The 17395-nt window shown below is 36.6% G+C and overlaps 1 protein-coding gene across 1 annotated transcript; it reads right to left on the bottom strand.

The window, feature by feature from the left end:
* Positions 1-160: 160 nt before the first annotated feature.
* Positions 161-7233, bottom strand: LOC121390460. The gene is made up of 5 exons (XM_041522281.1): positions 6684-7233; positions 5254-5520; positions 4498-4513; positions 3517-3619; positions 161-1451 (listed from the first exon to the last, which is right to left on the bottom strand). Exons 1-5 carry the CDS (start codon positions 6802-6804, stop codon positions 1020-1022), a joined length of 939 nt encoding a protein of 312 aa, XP_041378215.1. The 5' UTR covers positions 6805-7233; the 3' UTR covers positions 161-1019.
* Positions 7234-17395: the final 10162 nt, after the last annotated feature.

The raw sequence follows: 17395 nt of genomic DNA, 5'->3' as shown, positions 1-17395 counted from the left end.
AATAACCCAATGGGCCCACCAACGGGGATCGATCCCAGACCGACCGCGCATCAAGCGAGTGCTTTACCACTGGGAAATGATTTATTTAACGACGCACTCAACACATTTGTATTTACGGCTATATGGTGTCAGACAGGATAGTACATACCACGGCCTTTATTTCACCAGTTGTGGAGCACTGGCTGGAACGAGAAATAGCCCAATGGGCCCACTGACGGGAATTGATCCCAGAGCGATCGCGCATCAGGCGAGCGCTGTACCACTGAGCTACGCCCCGCCCCATGTTGTGGATAATTGCACAATTCACAAAAACGAATAGATTTAACTAAACATTATGTACATCCATTTTAACTTGATGTTTGTGCTAAAATGACCTAGTAAAATTCAAACACGCTGACCTCAGCTATCTGGGATGTTTATCCATAAGCGCACGGGCTCCCATTTTTGAAGGGAGAGGGGAGGGGGAGCAGGCTGCTTTTTGCCTGAATTAAACGAAAATGTCCGAATATGGATAAGAACATTTATTGTTTTATATTAGCATCACTGACAAACAGCTGTAAAGGGTTACAAACGAATCACTACGCATTATTACATGGATTACAACTAATTTTGAAGGTAGAATGATGAAAATATATACATGGTAAAAATTACTCAGGTTAGCCCATTTTACCCGAATCTCTCTACTATTTTTGCCCGAATTTGAGGATTTGCTCGTACGCTAATGTGTTATCCACGGCAGGGCTTATAAGTTCGTCGTTAGCGAGAAATAATTCGGTGTAGTGACCTCACATCTTCGTTTTGGGTCAAGTGATTAAAACTCACTGTGTATGGAAGCTGGTATTGGGGTGTGCGAACCCCTCTACTTACACGTTACAGCCTTAAGTTTTATTACCTAACCACTACACCACCGAGGCCAATCTGCGACACGCGTACCTCATGCAAATAATTTCGTCTAACGCTGACTGAAAATATCGCTCAAAATATTTTTAAAAAACCCATGAAAACTGCAAATTTCACTTTCACTTTTTGGGTTTCCACCACTTTATCAAACGTCCTTCTCTTTCGATTGGCTTAATCATGTCAGCTGACGGTGCATAATATATGGTATCTCTTATCTGATAGGCTCGTCCAGCATTCTTGAAGGCCAATCGTATTTTGTCTCTCACGGTCACTGGGTTATCCCAATTTGTTTCAGGGGTGTCAGGTGGAAGATCGTGCTGAGCAAATGAGATCTCTGGCTGGAATGCGACGTAACAGTGCTCGCACCCGTGCGCGTGGCGCGAATGCGTGGGCGGATAAAATGGCGCGAAAGTAGTGATGAAGAATGTCAGACGATTGAACTCGAACACCCAGCCCTTCTTGCCGACGTAAGATCGGTTCATGCATTTCACCTTTTTAGGGTCGTGGTCCGACATCACTTTCAGAGTTCTTCGGAAGGCATTGGCAAACATCTGTAAAACGTAATTTTTAACAACCAGTCGTCATTATATAGTGGCCAACCTACCTGGGTGTTGTTGTTAAGCCATCGATCAGGGACTTGATGTGGTTATGACCTTGGGGGTGGGTGGGTGGGGGGGGGGGGGGGGGGGTCGAATATGAACCTAATTAACCCGTGTGTCTATATTTTCCATGGACACCAAAAAAATATGAAAATTGCACTTTAAAAACTTGTTTAAGCCTTAGCGGTGTGGGTGTATGTGTATGTGTATGTGTGGGTGGGTGGGGGTTCGTCCGAACACCCCAATCTACTCCCCCGTCGACATTAAGGTTGGGGAAGTACATTTATAATATAAATAAAATTTCTATAAATGCAATAAAACATTTCATTAATTAGTAGGCCTAAACATGTAGTCCTTGTGATTTTCAAAGACATGTAAAAAGCGTGATGACGTACGTTTTACGATTTATCTTTCATTGTTTCACTGGCAATGGCGTAGCCAGCATGAGGCAGACGAGGCGCTTGCCTCATCTGGAATTTCCCCAGATTTATTTTATTTTTCCCATGGCACTGATATTTATTTTACAGGTCTGCGTTTACAGGCGTTTTTTTTTTCCCTCTCTGGCTACGCCCCAGCCTGGATTGTTCAATTCTGTTCATATTTCAGATTGTTTGTGTACGTTAATATATCTACCGTATCTAATTATGGAGAGTGCCTACAGAAATTGTGTGACTAATCCAACACTTTTGTGTTACTTTTTAAAAGCAATATGTTTTAATCTTTTATAAATCACTGTATGCAATCCGACTTACAGGGTTTGTTGGATATAGGTGGTAGTGTGTGTGTGTGTCCGTCTGTGTGCCTGTGTGTACGCGCGTGTGCGTACGTACGTACGCGTACGTACGTACGTGCGTGTGCTTAATTCTCTTTGTCAATGATGTACTGGAAAAGCGTTCTGATGCATGACTTGTTTATGTATGTACGTTTTAAATTATTGGTGAAAATAAAACAGTTAAAAGGGACATTGTCTATCTTTTCTATAATTTTTAATCATTAACCTAAGCTCACTGTTCTTTAACACAACTTTGGGTCTAAAAGGCATACTTCCATGTCAAGTCTACAGTTTGACCTAAAATCACACTTCTGCGTCAAGTAACTTTGGGTCTTAAAATACATGCCTCTTTGTCAACTAGGTTTGGGTCTAAATGACATACTTTTATGTCAAGTAGCTTTGGGTCTAAAAGAAATACGTCTACGTCAAGTAGCTGTGGGTCAGAAGACATACCTCTAGGTCAAGTAATTTTGTGTCTGAAAGATATAACTCTATACCAAGTAGCTTTGGGTCTAAAGAAATACCGATGTCAAAATGCTTTTGGACTAAAAAACATATTTCTATGTAAAGTAGATATGGGTCTAAAGGATATACCTCATTAAGTAGATTTGGGTCTAAAAGACATACCCCTATGTCAAGTAGCTTTGGGTTTAAAAGACATAGCTCAATGTAAAGTAGCTTTGGGTCTAAAATACATATATCTGTCAAAATGTTTTGGGTCTAAAAGACATATCCCTATGCCAATTAGATATGGGTCTAACGAACAAACCTCTCAGCAGTAGATTTAGGTCTAAAGGACATACCTCCATGAGTCTGTCAAGTAGCTTTCGGTCTAAAAACATACCTCTATGTCAAAATGCTTTGGATCTAAAAAAAAAAAAATGCCAAGTAGACTTGAGTCTAAAAGACATACCTTTTTGTCGAGTGGTTTTGGAACTAAAATATACTCTTAAGAAAAAAGAAACTTGGCATTAGTAAACATAATGCTATCGGATTATTTTTACAGAATCAAATACATCGTAAAGACAATCAAGTAAGTGAGCGAATGGTGATGCAAAAACACTATAAAACACATATGTCTGTGTACATGTTTCATGTGGATTCCCAGAGATAATGTTTCGGACAGAGTAATCCCCTTCCCATGGCGTCTTGATCTTTGGTTGCTTGTATCATGTCTCCCAGGGTTTTTTTAAATTAAATTTTAAAAATCAATGTCAAGTTTCTTTTTTTAAAGAGTATACATACCTCTATGTCAAGGCCGTACAGTTTCCCCGGCAACTCTAACACAAACATGTCCAAGCCAAGCTGTTCACACAACATCGTGAACTGGTAAAACGTCGGCAAAATCCTGAAATAAGGTAGGGCCAACAAAAAATAAAAAGATAATAAAATATAATAATAATAATAATAATAATAATAATAATAATAATAATAATAAACGACACATCAGGGCATTTTAAACTTCGGCTGTTAGACGTCTAGAATACTTTGACTCTTGGTCTTGCTTCTTCTTCTTTTTTCTTTTTTTCTTTTTTTACACGCTCTCGGGCTTGGCAGAATAAACTTTTTACTAACCCTACCGTGAAAAACACTAGTCACGGGCATCGGGCTACCGTATTCTAGAAATAGCTCGCTGCTGTCACTCCTACTGAATAGTTCAATGGATATTTTATGTAACTTCACATATACAGTACACAGTACAAGTACATGTCGTATGGTATTTTAAAGGTACTACTCGTAGGCTACTGACAGCGTACTTATGGATGCCTTTTTAGCTCGAATCGTATTGTAGATATATTTTATGTTGCATAATATGTATTCTCGATTGGTATTTATCAAATATTTGATATCCAATAGCTGATGTTTAATTAATATGTTCCATAAAAACACCACTACCCACCCCCACCCCGACCCCGAAAACCCCCCACAACACCCTCCCCCCCAACCCCCAAAAAAATAAACAAACAAAAAACAACAAACAACCCACAACAACCAAAAACACAACAAAAATAAACAAAATAACAAAAAAAAAACCCACCCAAAACAAATAACAACAGACAAACAAACGAACCCAACAAAACAACCCCCCCCCCAAACAACAAACAAACAAAAACCAAACAAAAACCAAATCAAACAAACGAACAAAACAAACAAACGAACAAAATCAGCCTACTTAATTGTATCGATAAAGTAAATGCTTTCAAGATTAAGTAAATATGTTCTTACCTATAAACGTTTTCTTCTGAAAAAAAAAAATAAAAAAAAAATAAAAAGACATAAGTATTGCACTAACCCAAGTTTGAATCCATCCAATATGTACATTTATTATTTAAAGCAGTTTGCATATCTTACTCCAAGATTTGATAGCATGACAGCGGATCCACTATTAGTATGTATATGTATTTAATACTAAACACGTATAATACATAGGCATAAGATGGACGTGCATATATTATATACAATAATAAAGGTAATGTTCACAGATGGGGATGGTAACATTATTCATAACTGTAAGCAGGAAGGGCTTTATGATTCTTACGACCCTGACCAGAATATTAATGAGGCCTCTTGAAAATTATCATATTACCATCCCCACAGTCTTACCGCCCCCCCCCCCCAAATAAAATCCATAACAACAACAAAAAATTAATTTAAAACATCTATGAACTAAGAGACAAAGACAGCGACAACGACAGAGAGAGAGAGAGAGAGAGAGAGAGAGAGAGAGAGAGAGAGAGAGAGAGAGAGAGAGAGAGAGAGAGAGAGAGGAGAGAGAGAGAGAGAGAGAGAGAGAGCGAGAGAAGGACAGACAGACAGACAAACAGACAAACATAGTTTTCAAATAAAATAGAACTACACTAAGAGGTCTTTTCGAATGAGCATTTGTTTTTATTTTGATTGGTGGGGAGAGTGGGGGGGGGGGGGTGAGGGGGATTTAGTTTTCTTTAGTTAGGGTCATGACATTATCTTCTAGCATGATACCTAGCGTCAGTTCCTCCTTCCACTCCGGAGATCCCCAAATTCTGGCCGTCTTGGCGAAAATACATTCCGTGTTTCGTTTTATTGGATCCATGTTTGTAACACTCTGGGCGTTTTCTGCGTCGTACGTGACGTATCTAAAAACCGCGTTTTCCATGTTTCTCGTCTGCTCCTTCGTCAGAAGTGGACAGCGCGGTTTTCCTTTCAGTGGGTTGACAGTTTCGTCGTTAGTTGTAGCGGCTTCCGTATCGCCGAATAGAAAAATTGAACCTTGGAAAAAAAAGAAAAAAGAAAAAAGTTTGTAACTTAAATTACACTTCATCACATTTCAAATAAGTTAGACTATTTGGTCTTTAGTACATTATAATATGGATTATAAATGTGTGTTTATGGTGTGTGTGTGTGTGTGTGCGAGAAAGACAGAGACAGAGACACACACACACACACACACACACATACACACACAGACAGACAGACAGAGACAAGACAGAGAAAGGAAGAGTTTGTTTTGTCTTGTTTAACACCATTAGTGCACACTGATTTATTAATCAACGGCTATTGGATGTCAAACATTTGGTAATTTTGACATAGTGTTAGAGACAAAACCCGCTAAATGTTTCCATTAGTAACAAGGAGCCTTTTATATGCACCATCCCATAGACAGGATAGCACATACCACGGCATTTGATATACCAGTCGTGGTGGGTGCACTGGCGAGAGAGAGAGAGAGAGAGAGAGAGAGAGGAGAGAGAGAGAGAGAGAGAGAGAGAGAGAGAGAGAGAGAGAGATCCTGAGCTTTAAAAATAAATTCACCTTTATTTTGTTTTATTTAACGACACAAGTAGAGCACATTGGATTATTAATCATTGGCTATTGGATGTCAAAGCAAATATAGTTTCAATTATGTAATGATATGGATGGTGCGTGTTATCAGTCGATGCATGGCGGATTAAACACATGACAGAGCAAGGACAGGTAGGCCCAAGCCTAGAGTGAGCCTTTTGGGTACATTGGAGTAATACAAAATATGATGGGCAGGCACAACAGAGCAGGGGAGGCTTGATAATTCTGAATCAAAAACATTATTGGTCGTAAATCTTAAGGCAGAGATTAATTTTACTTGTAGAATGCAGGAAATTGCATTTCAGGACATTTATTTTTCAAAAGTTTACAGGGAAATATTCCCCCGAACCCCCTAGAAACTTTGCGCTTTCGATCTCAGTCAGCACCCCACCCAACCCCACCCCATTATCTGCTTGCTTCCGCCGTGCATGATGGGTTGCGTCATGTGAACAAAGATGCGAGTCTTGAGAACAGAATTTTTTTATTTTTTTAAAAGGGGAAAATTCTCTTTGATTGGGCAAGGGGGTCGACTCCCGAAATCCACACCCCGCACATGCAGCTGCTATCGGCGTTCAGTTTTGGTAACTCACCTAGCAAAGCCAACGTAGTAACCAGTGTCTGCCACGATAGCGTCACGGTTACCGACGTGTACAGCAGCAACAACAGACACGTCAGCTGGGAAAACCTCCGAAATGTCAACAGTATCTCCATCACATGTAGCGATACAGCGTAGTCCCCTGTGTAGACGGGCTGACGGGTTGAATAATAATTTTAAAAACCCAACAACATAAAAACACCTAACGTGAGTGAGTTTCACTTTAACAGAAAGACCAGTTAACACATCTTGTACCTACATTATGACATTGTTGTGTTAGTGTAGCTCTGTATATATCCTAACACGGGTTGTGGACTGAAAAGTGTGACAAAAATAGCTCGATGATTAAACGATCGAAAACACGTTTGGTCTGTTGACGTGGTCGGACATTTGTAATAACATGTTTTGACATGCCTTTCTTTAATTATTAATAAGCTGATACAGGAATTGTTAAACCTATTCCTATCTTTTTATTCTATTTATATATGTTTTATTATTCACTACTGATGATTTGCTGCAATAAACAGACACGTCTTTATGATAAACTACAACAGCTGTATCTGTCATCTATTTATTTTCCTCAATAGCCAATATTAAATATACCAGACTTCCGCGTATCGTGAGCGGGTCGTGATCTTTACAACATACTTTATGAAAATCCCCAACCGCACCATTTGTTAATAATAAGCAATTCAATGTTATTTTAACAAATATTCATAAATGTGAAGAAAACAAGTTGATCGGTAATAAAAACAATTCTACTGAAAGACAAAAAGAAAGAAAGAAAAAAATATTGCGACACTCTTTTTCTATCAATAGTCTATGGACTCAGTCATATATGATTTTTACAGCAGCTATTCTAGTCCCCCAAAAACGTTTGTTTAACGAAACCACTACAGCACATTGATTTATTAATTAACGGCTATTGGATGTCAAACGTTTGGTAATTTTTAACATATAGTCTTAGAGAGGAAACCCGCTACATTTTTTATTAGTAGCAAGGGGACTTCCATATGCACCATCCCACAGACAAGATACTACGATCTTTGATATACCAGTCGTGGTGCACTGGAACTCAGGGCCGTACCCTGATCAAAATCCGCGGGGGGGGGGGGGGGGGGGGGGGGGCACTACTTTTTACAAACAAATGAAACACTACAAATTAAACCCTGAGATGTGTAAGCTATTTTCTGGAGTAAAAAAAAGAAAGAATAAAAGTGAGATTCCGGGGGGGGGGGGGGGGATTTCCCCCTGCCCCCCCCAAAAAAAAATGGTACGGCCTTGGAACTAGAGTATTAATATACATCTTTACTATACGTATGTCGTAATATTTATAACGACACCTCAGCACGTCTAAACTGACGTCTAACAGATGGTTAGAAAGAAATGTTTTGTTTAACGACGCACTCAACACATTTTATTTACGTTATATGGCGTCAAACATATGATTAAGGACCACACAGATAATGAGAGAGGAAAGACGTTATCGCCACTTCATGGGCTACTCTTTTTCGATTAGCAGCAAGGGATTGTTTATATGCATCATCCCACACATGGTTATTTCAGGTGCGTGTGCAAAGGATGGCGATTGGGGGTCTCCGGATACAACCCGACGCCATATAACCGTAAATAAAATGTGTTCAGTGCGTCGTTAAATGAACCATTTCCATTTTTCTTCGTTTTTAGAGGGAAAATGACTCGACCCGCCCCCCGCGCCCGTAAATTCTTCCTTCGTCCCCTCCGCCGCTCAATTTCCTGCACACACACACACCTGTATTTGAATACTTTCGACCTACAGCAAGTCAGGCGGACTATGCGAACGACCGTCCTCGGTGATATAGTGGTTAAAACTTTCTGACTTGAGGATCGCATCCCAGCAGCGGCTGCGGAACAGGGAGAGACGTAGGAGCCATACCTCGGGCCCACTTTTTTTCTTTTTACTGTGCTCAGAGGGCTGAAAATGCCGTATCTTAAAACCATATATATATATATATATATATATATATATATATATATATATATATATATATATATATATATATATATATATATATATATATATATATATATATATATATATATGTTAATTCCCAGACAGGGCCGTACCCTTATTAAAATCCAAGGGAGAGCACTACTTTTTATAAACAAATGAAACACTATACAAATTAAACCCCGAGATGTGTATGCTATTTTCTGGAGTAAAAAAAAAAAGGTGAGATTCCCATGGGGCAACTGTTCACCTTTCCCCCAGGAGGGTACGGCCCTGCCAGACCATCGCAATGACAGTGTCCGGCGACCCCGACCACCCCCCCCCCCTTTCAAATCCCCGCTAGGTACGTGCTCTCACCCATGTGACAAAATGATCTTTAAACACAGTTTAGGTCCCTAGGAACAGTATCGGAGGGATGGGGGAGGGGGCGGTGTGTGTGTGTGTGTGTGTGTGTACATTCTTTATAAGTCTCTTTCCAGTCCAACCCGTGGGACTATGTAGGATTCGTCTCCATCATTTTGTCTGTCCCACGTAATGACAGTTTTTGACTCTTTTTTTTTGCACAATCCCTCAAGGTATTGGGCTGAAATTTTGTGTATCGTTTGACTTTCATGGGGATTTAGTCAAGGCAAAAAACCCCACAACAAACAAAACAAAACAAAAAACACCATACGTACATACATGTACATGCACGTAGGCGTACGAGCTATATGGTTGCAAACGAATCGCCCTACATTTTTACATGGATTACACCCAATGTTGTGGTTAGAATGATGGAAATTTAATAGATGGTGAAAGTGTTCAGGCCAGCTATTTTGCCCGAATTTTTCTATTGTTTTTGCCCGATTTAGAGGATTTTCTCGTACGCTTATGTACATGTATACATATTTTATTAAGTGGTCTCCTGATGCGTAGTCGGTTTAGGATCGATCCCTGTTGGTGGGCTCACTGGGCTATTTCTTGTTCCAGCCAATGCACCACGACTGGTATACCAAAGGTTGTTGTATATGCCATCCTGTCTTGTAGGATGGTGCATATAAAAGATCCCTAATTGCTACTAATGGAAATATGTAGCTGGTTTCTCTCTAAGACTATATATTAAAAATTCCAAAATTTTTGACACCCAATATGCGATGATTAATAAATCAATGTGCTCTAGTGGTGTCATTAAACAAAACAAACATTAAAAATAAAACCACAATCATCAACTGTTTTAAAAACTTTAATGCAAAATGTGCAGTGTAGAAATAAATCTGCAGATTACATCCAATATGAAACACATACAGAGAACAATATCACAGCTGGTGAACAAGAGATCGTGCAACTTGTGCTGCCTTAAAGTCGTAGATCCAAGTTTCAACCCATGGGATTGGACACTATGTTTTAGGGGTGTCACGATACACCTACCTCACGATACGATACATATCACGATACATAGCCACGATACGATACGTATCACGATACCTCATTTCCCCATAAAACAAGAAGTTCAAGACCCTAGTTTCAACTAATGGAAATGAACACTATGTTTTAGGGGTGTCACGATACGATACATAGCCACGATACGATACATATCACGATAAGTTTAAGTTTAGGTGAAGTGATTATCACCCCCATCCCAGTTTTAAAGGGACATATCCTAGTTTCAACCCGTGAAAATTAACACTAAGTTTAATTAATCTACAAACCTGTAACACATTTGGATAAAGTTACAACAGGGTGAAACCTGAGTCTGTGACCTTGAATTGGTGAAATACCCTCTAAAAAACAAGACAAACTCGACTCCATAATTGTTACTTCTCAGACGCACGTGAGTTTCTAAAAATATGAGAAATGCATTTTGTGATATTAAAAACACCAGGATGACCAAAAACACTTCGAATGTACGGAAATGGATAATCTAAACAATAAATATAAGTAAAGTATGATTTCAGTTATCAAAATGGCTCTAATAGTAAAAAAAAAATGTCTTAGTGTTTAAGAACTAGGGTATGTCCCTTTAATACAGAAATACCACATCACAGTACACTGACATACGCAGGAACATGTTCTTTGTCCTGATTAAGTTTTTTCTTGTTCCATCCAGTGCACCACGACTGTTCAAAAGCCGTGGTATGTGCTTTCCAGGGAAAATGTAGTAGGTTTCCTCTGATGACTACGTGTCAGAATTACCAAATGTTTAACATCAAATAGCCGATGATTAATTAATCAATATGCTCCAGTGGTGTCGTTAAACAAAACAAACTTTGTCCACTTCACTGTCTTTCTTCGACAGATTTAACTTGTCTCAATAAGTACATCTCATTACAAATGGTGTTGGTAGATTGATAAGGAAGGGAGGAAATATTTTATTTAACGATGCACTCAACACATTTTATTTACGGTTATATGGTGTCGGACATACGGTTAAGGACCACACATATTGAGAGAGGAAACCCACTGTCGCCACTTCGTGGGCTACTCTTTTTTATTATCAGCAAGGGATCTTTTATATGCACCAGCCCATAGACAGGATAGTACATACCACAGCCTTTGATGTACCAGTCGTGGTGCACTGGCTGGAGCGAAAAATAGCGCAATGGGCCCACTGACAGGGATCGATCCCAAATCGACCACGCATCAAGCGAGCGCTTTACCACTGGGCTACACCTTGCCCCGATCAATAAGGAGTTAAAGATATGAATTGATACACAAGCAAAAGGTATCGTGTATTGTATCACCAGCAGTAGTATCGTGGTACATCGATACATCAGTGTATCATGACGCCCCTACTATGTTTGGTTAATTCTCAAACCTGTAACACACTGGGCTAAAATCACAATACAGAGAAACAATGTGAAAATGGGGAAATACACTCTAAAAATGTACAAAGCTTAGGTCATCTCGAAATCAGTTACTTCTCTGAGGTACATGCATTTTAAAAAATATGAAAAGTGTATTTCATGGTATTACACTGTAGGAACACTCTGGATGACCAGAAACAATTTGGATGTACTACAATGGATCACAAGTATCACCAAACAGAAACCCCTAGTACTAATACTATAGTCACATACATAAATAAGTATTCTATATTTATATTATATAACTATTGCACACTCAGCGTTAGTGGTTGGGGGTACCTGTGGAATGGATAATCAAAAATGCCACCAATAGTGAAAAATACTACATATTGTTTAACAACTAGGATGTGGTACTTTATAAGGAACTATCCAGAGTTAGTTTAGTTTTATTCTTGCATAGAATACGAATATGTTAGAAAATTTGTTTATAATTTTCATTATTATGCATACTTACCTAGTCCTAGCACAACAACAATGCTAAGTTGAATAAAACTATCTATAACCAATACATTCCTGGTCATCGTAATGTTTTGAAGCTTCTCAATATCAATTTTTATTTAAAATAATTTTGTACATAATATAATTTACAATTCCTTCCAATAGTCAAAGAAATGTTTTAATAATTCAGCCAAAGGTGATTCCAAATGTATCTATGTAATTATTTACATTTAAAACATGCGTAAGATAGTGATTTTAAAAATAGGAAAAAGTAGGATGTGTGTTTTATTTTGTTGAGGGAACAAATGGAAGTCTTGTCAGGGCTGAAAACTCTGGATTGTCTCATCAACACAAAATCAGACTAATAAAGTAAACTGACAGTTCCTGTACGTAATATAAATACAAGAAAAGATAAAATATTATGTGAGCAGATGTGACATACAACATGTATCAAACAAGTCTAAGAAAAACTTACTTCCATACTTCAATAATATTAAATTTATAATCTTAGATATGGAAGTAAACATTATATTATATATACATGCATGTATGCATATTAAATTACATGTAGTTAATTTCATTATAATAAAATATCAAAAATAAAATAACAAGGCATTTAATTTTCATATCTGATATCAAATATATTTATTATTACAATTTTAATTATTATTATTATTATTTTTTATAATAACATTTAATAGCTCCAAAATATTGAACAGGGACAAAGCATGGTCTGGACATTGGAGGGTGGGGTACGGGTGGGGGTGGGGAGGTTCCAGTAAGAACTTAGCGACCCTTTTGTCAACATTTACCCTAGACATGAATAAGCAAATATTGCACCGTAAAAACATTGTTTTAATGCCAGCGGTGGGGGTGGAGGGTTGAGTGAGATTCATCCACACCCAGCCTATACCCCTGTTAGAAATGGAAAGCCCAACCCTACTGGAGGACCAAAATAAGTTTGGGTTTTTTGTCCTACTCAATATAAATAAAGATATAAAGAGCCTGCATATGTATTCTGCCCAGCATTTACTGGATAAATATAATTAATTTATTAAAAATGTAATTAGACTGAAGCAAATATATTTATTATAAACACATAACCTTTGAAAACCTCAACAAATAGAGCAAAATAATGAAAACACTTCAAATTATTGTTTATGACTTGATAAGAATGAAGGAAATGTTTTATGTAACAATGCACTCAACACATTTTATTTACGGTTGTATAGCGTCAGACATATGGTTACGGACCACACAGATATTGAGAGAGGAAATCTGCTGTCGCCACTTCATGAGCTACTCTTTTCGATTAGCAGCAAGGGATCTTTATGTGCACCATCCCATAGACAGGGTAGTACATACCACAGCCTTTGATATGCCAGTCATGGTGCACTGGCTGGAACGTTAACTTGATAAATGTAGTCATCTACAAACTGTTTACGTGATCCTTTAAATCATGTATTGGTTATGCATAATTACTAATTAATCTTTTAATTTCTTTTTAAATTAAAAAAAAAGGTTATGCAAACCAAAATAGGCTATGGAGTTTCTTTTGGCATAACATCTTTTTAGGTTATGCAAATAGTGAATTTATGGAGGCCTATAAATTATGACATTAATCTAAAGGAATAAATCCTGTCTGGACGGAGGAGCTGATGAAAGTCAACAAATGTGCTCATGACAGGCGTGTGCTACAACAGCTTGCTCTGAATGTTAACGTTCATACCCTATAACCATGACCAAAGGTATAACATGACACAACCAATAAAAAATGTAACATTATTATAAAACTAGAAACAACAAAATAATTATAATTACATAAAAAATATTAGTAAATATAAACCAAGAGATCACAAAATAATTATAATTATATATAAAAAAATATTAATACATTTAAAACAAAATAATTATAATTACAGTGTAAATAAATAATTATTACAAACTATAAAACTCAGTATGTGTATCACAAAATAATTAATATCACAAACTATAAAACTCAGTATGTGTATCACAAAATAATTAATATCACAAACTATAAAACTCAGTATGTGTATCACAAAATAATTATACATGTGTAGCTACAAAATATAAAACTAAGTATGTATATCACTAATTATTACAACACTACAGTATATATAAATTTTAAAATATTAATAAATATAAAACAAAATGCATGACAAAATACAACTACATATAGTGGTGAAATGAATTTTCCTTGACCAGTGCCGCCACTACTGGGCTGAAGGCTGGAGTGGACGCTGGGGTGGAGGCTGGGGTGGATGGTGGGCTTGATCACAAAATTACTAAAAAGTATATTGATTCAACTAACAAATATTTTTCAGACAAGATAACCATAACAATCATACATGTAGGTCGTTTGCCCTGCTAGGTTAAAAAATATGTGTGTATAAAGGGCCGGTGATGTCATGAGTATTTTTTTTATGGTTTTGATTTTGATTTTGATTTTGTTTTTAGTTTTGTGTGTGTGTCGAGCCTTAGTTATTTTTTGTCGACTATGTCAGACATATACCACATACTATACTTCTGTCAAAACATAAATAAATTACTTGCCAACATATAGTGGCTTTGTACCCTTTGTTGCTTCTATTATCGCAACCTACATTGTGTATTTGAATGATCATCACGGGTAATTTAAATCAACTGTTTAAATATATAATTATACATGTATGTCCACAAATAATGTATAAAAATGTCTTTGAAACCTTAAATTGTCATTTGTCAGGTACAAATATGAAATGGAGTAATTGTATCTTCAGCAGTTATTACATGTGATTGTCAAACATAATGCAATTGCAATATAAAATGACATAAATTCATCATGGTTTGAATATCATACATGGTTTTTAAAATATTTAATGAAAATATCTAAAAATGATCACAAAAATATCAATAAACTTATTGCTGAAAATTTATAAATACTATAAAATAAAAGAATTACAAGAATAATCCTTTAACAAAAAGTATGGTATTTGTGTGCAAAACTTATTTCCTGGAAATAGTAAATATTTTATATATAGGTATTTGTGTGCAAAACTTATTTCCTAGAAATAGTAAATATTTTATATATAGGTACATTGTATTTGTGTGCAAAACTTTAATCCTGGAAATACATGTAGTAAATATTTTACATCTAGGTACAGGCATTTATGTGCAAAACTTTGTTGCTTGAAAAAGTAAAAATGTTTACATCAAGTCTTGTAAAATTTACTTCTAAGTGTACAATGACCAAAACTTGTCTGAAAAATCCCAAACTTTTTATGTTTTATCTGGATACTTCAAAACAATGTTGAACAAAAACTTGGAACATCTACAATTCATATATAATACAATGTATATTAAGATTTCATTCACAAGTACCACACAATGTTTTTAGAGGATTATATACCCATAATTAATATTCTTCAAAACAATGAGGCCACAAAAAAAAAAAAAAAAAAATGGCTCATCTACAATTCATGTTATATATTAAGCAATTAACAAATATCTCCATAGTACATTCATGACAACAAAACTTAAACCAAAATATTAGTTAAAAGATTTAAAATTCAAATAAACAATTAGTAAATAATTTTGTACTACATGTAATATCACTGTACAAACATTTAACCAAGGTAAATATCACAGAGCTCTACACTGTAAATCACAAATAATATTACCAAGAAAACATTTCAAATTGCATAAAAACAATATACAGTGCAACCCCTCTAAACCGGACACCCTTGGGACCAAGTAAAATGTCTTGTGTTAAGAGGTATCCAGTTTAGAGAGGTTAAGTTTGTACCGATTTAAAAAAAAAAAGGACAGTGCAAACTGTCTGGTTTGGGGGGAATTCCGGTTTACAGAGTGTTCGGTTTTGATAGGTTGTACTGTAATACATGTGTAAAAACACTCATTAGATACATTATCACATTTATTTTACCATGTGGTTATTAGTAATACCACTGTTACAAACACTCTTGAATTAAAAAAAATTCATAATATAATATTTATCCAAATGTCATTTTGTGCGTACTCTTAAGAAAACATATGATCTACATTAATGGAGGAATTTACATCAAAGTACACAAATGTGGCTAAAAATAGATCTAAAAATACTTGTCAGCAGTAAAACATCCATTCCCTGACTTCAGTTCAATTAGATTTTTGTGCTTATATACAATTAAGTTTCAAGCACACACCTCAGCTATCTGGGCTGTTAGTCCAGGACAGTGGGTTAGTTGTTAGTTGGTTAGTGGTTAGTGAGAAAGTAGAGGAAATAGTGGTCTTACACCCACCCATTGAACCCTTAAGAACAGCTGCAAACCCTGTACTTACCAGCCTGTAGTCCGATGGCTTAACCACTGCACCACAGAGGCCGGTCCATTCCCTCAAATGCACAAATAAATTAACCCTGAAGATGTGAATTTAGAAGCATGAATAAATGAAACCTAAATGTATATATTCTCATGTGTAATGTTGTGAGCTGCATAATCTGACTTTTTAGATCTGTGTATCAGAATTCAAATTAATGACATATTATCCAATGTTCAATATTAATGTTCAATTTGTGGTTTCAAAAAACAATATTAACCAATGACCGTAATCAATAATATAACATCATGGTTCTGCCAAGAAATGTGTGAGGTAGAAAAAAGTAAACGTAATTCTTGATTAACAAAATGTGAAATTCAAGACTTTATTACACTTAATATAGTTTAGAACCAGGGGCATAATTCACTAAATGCTCGCAGCTTTGTGATCTCGCAGTGCAATGCTGAAAGACTTAACAATGAGGATGCTTTGTTGTCTAGCAGAGCCGATAGGAGAATTTTGTGAATTAGGCCCCAGGCTTATTACCGTGCCCATATTCAATTAAGGTTCAAGCATGCTGTCCTGGACACAGACCTCATATATCTACACTTGGGTCAGTGGGTTAGTGGTTAATTAATGAGAGAGAAGTTTGTGTAATAGTGGCCTAGCTTACACATACCCAGTCATTAAAACTCAAGTTTGGATGAGAGCCAGTATCAAGTTGTAAACACAGTACCTTCCAGCATAACATCTGATGACGTATCCACTAAAACAGAGGCCATGCAGTCAAAAATAAATAATTTATTTGAAGTGGATAACAAGAATATACCAATGAAATAAACAGATAAAGTTTGTTTTGTTTAACGACACCACTAGAGCACATTGAATAATTAATCATTGGCTATTGGATGTCAAACACTTGGTAAATCTTACATAGAGTTTTAGAGAGGAAACCCGCTACATTTTTCCATTAGTAGCAAGGGATCTTTCATATGCACTTTCCTACAGACAGAAAAGTACATACCACAGCTTTTGACCAGTTGTAGTGCACTGGTTGGAACTAGAAAAAAACCCAAACCGTTGAATGGATCCACCGAGGTTGTTCGATCCTGCGAAGCAAGC

This window comes from Gigantopelta aegis, chromosome 15, assembly GCF_016097555.1.
Source record: "Gigantopelta aegis isolate Gae_Host chromosome 15, Gae_host_genome, whole genome shotgun sequence".
Lineage (NCBI taxonomy): Eukaryota > Metazoa > Mollusca > Gastropoda > Neomphalida > Peltospiridae > Gigantopelta > Gigantopelta aegis.
The sequence above is the reverse complement of the archived record's forward strand: the minus strand, read 5'-3'. Positions and strand labels throughout refer to the sequence as shown.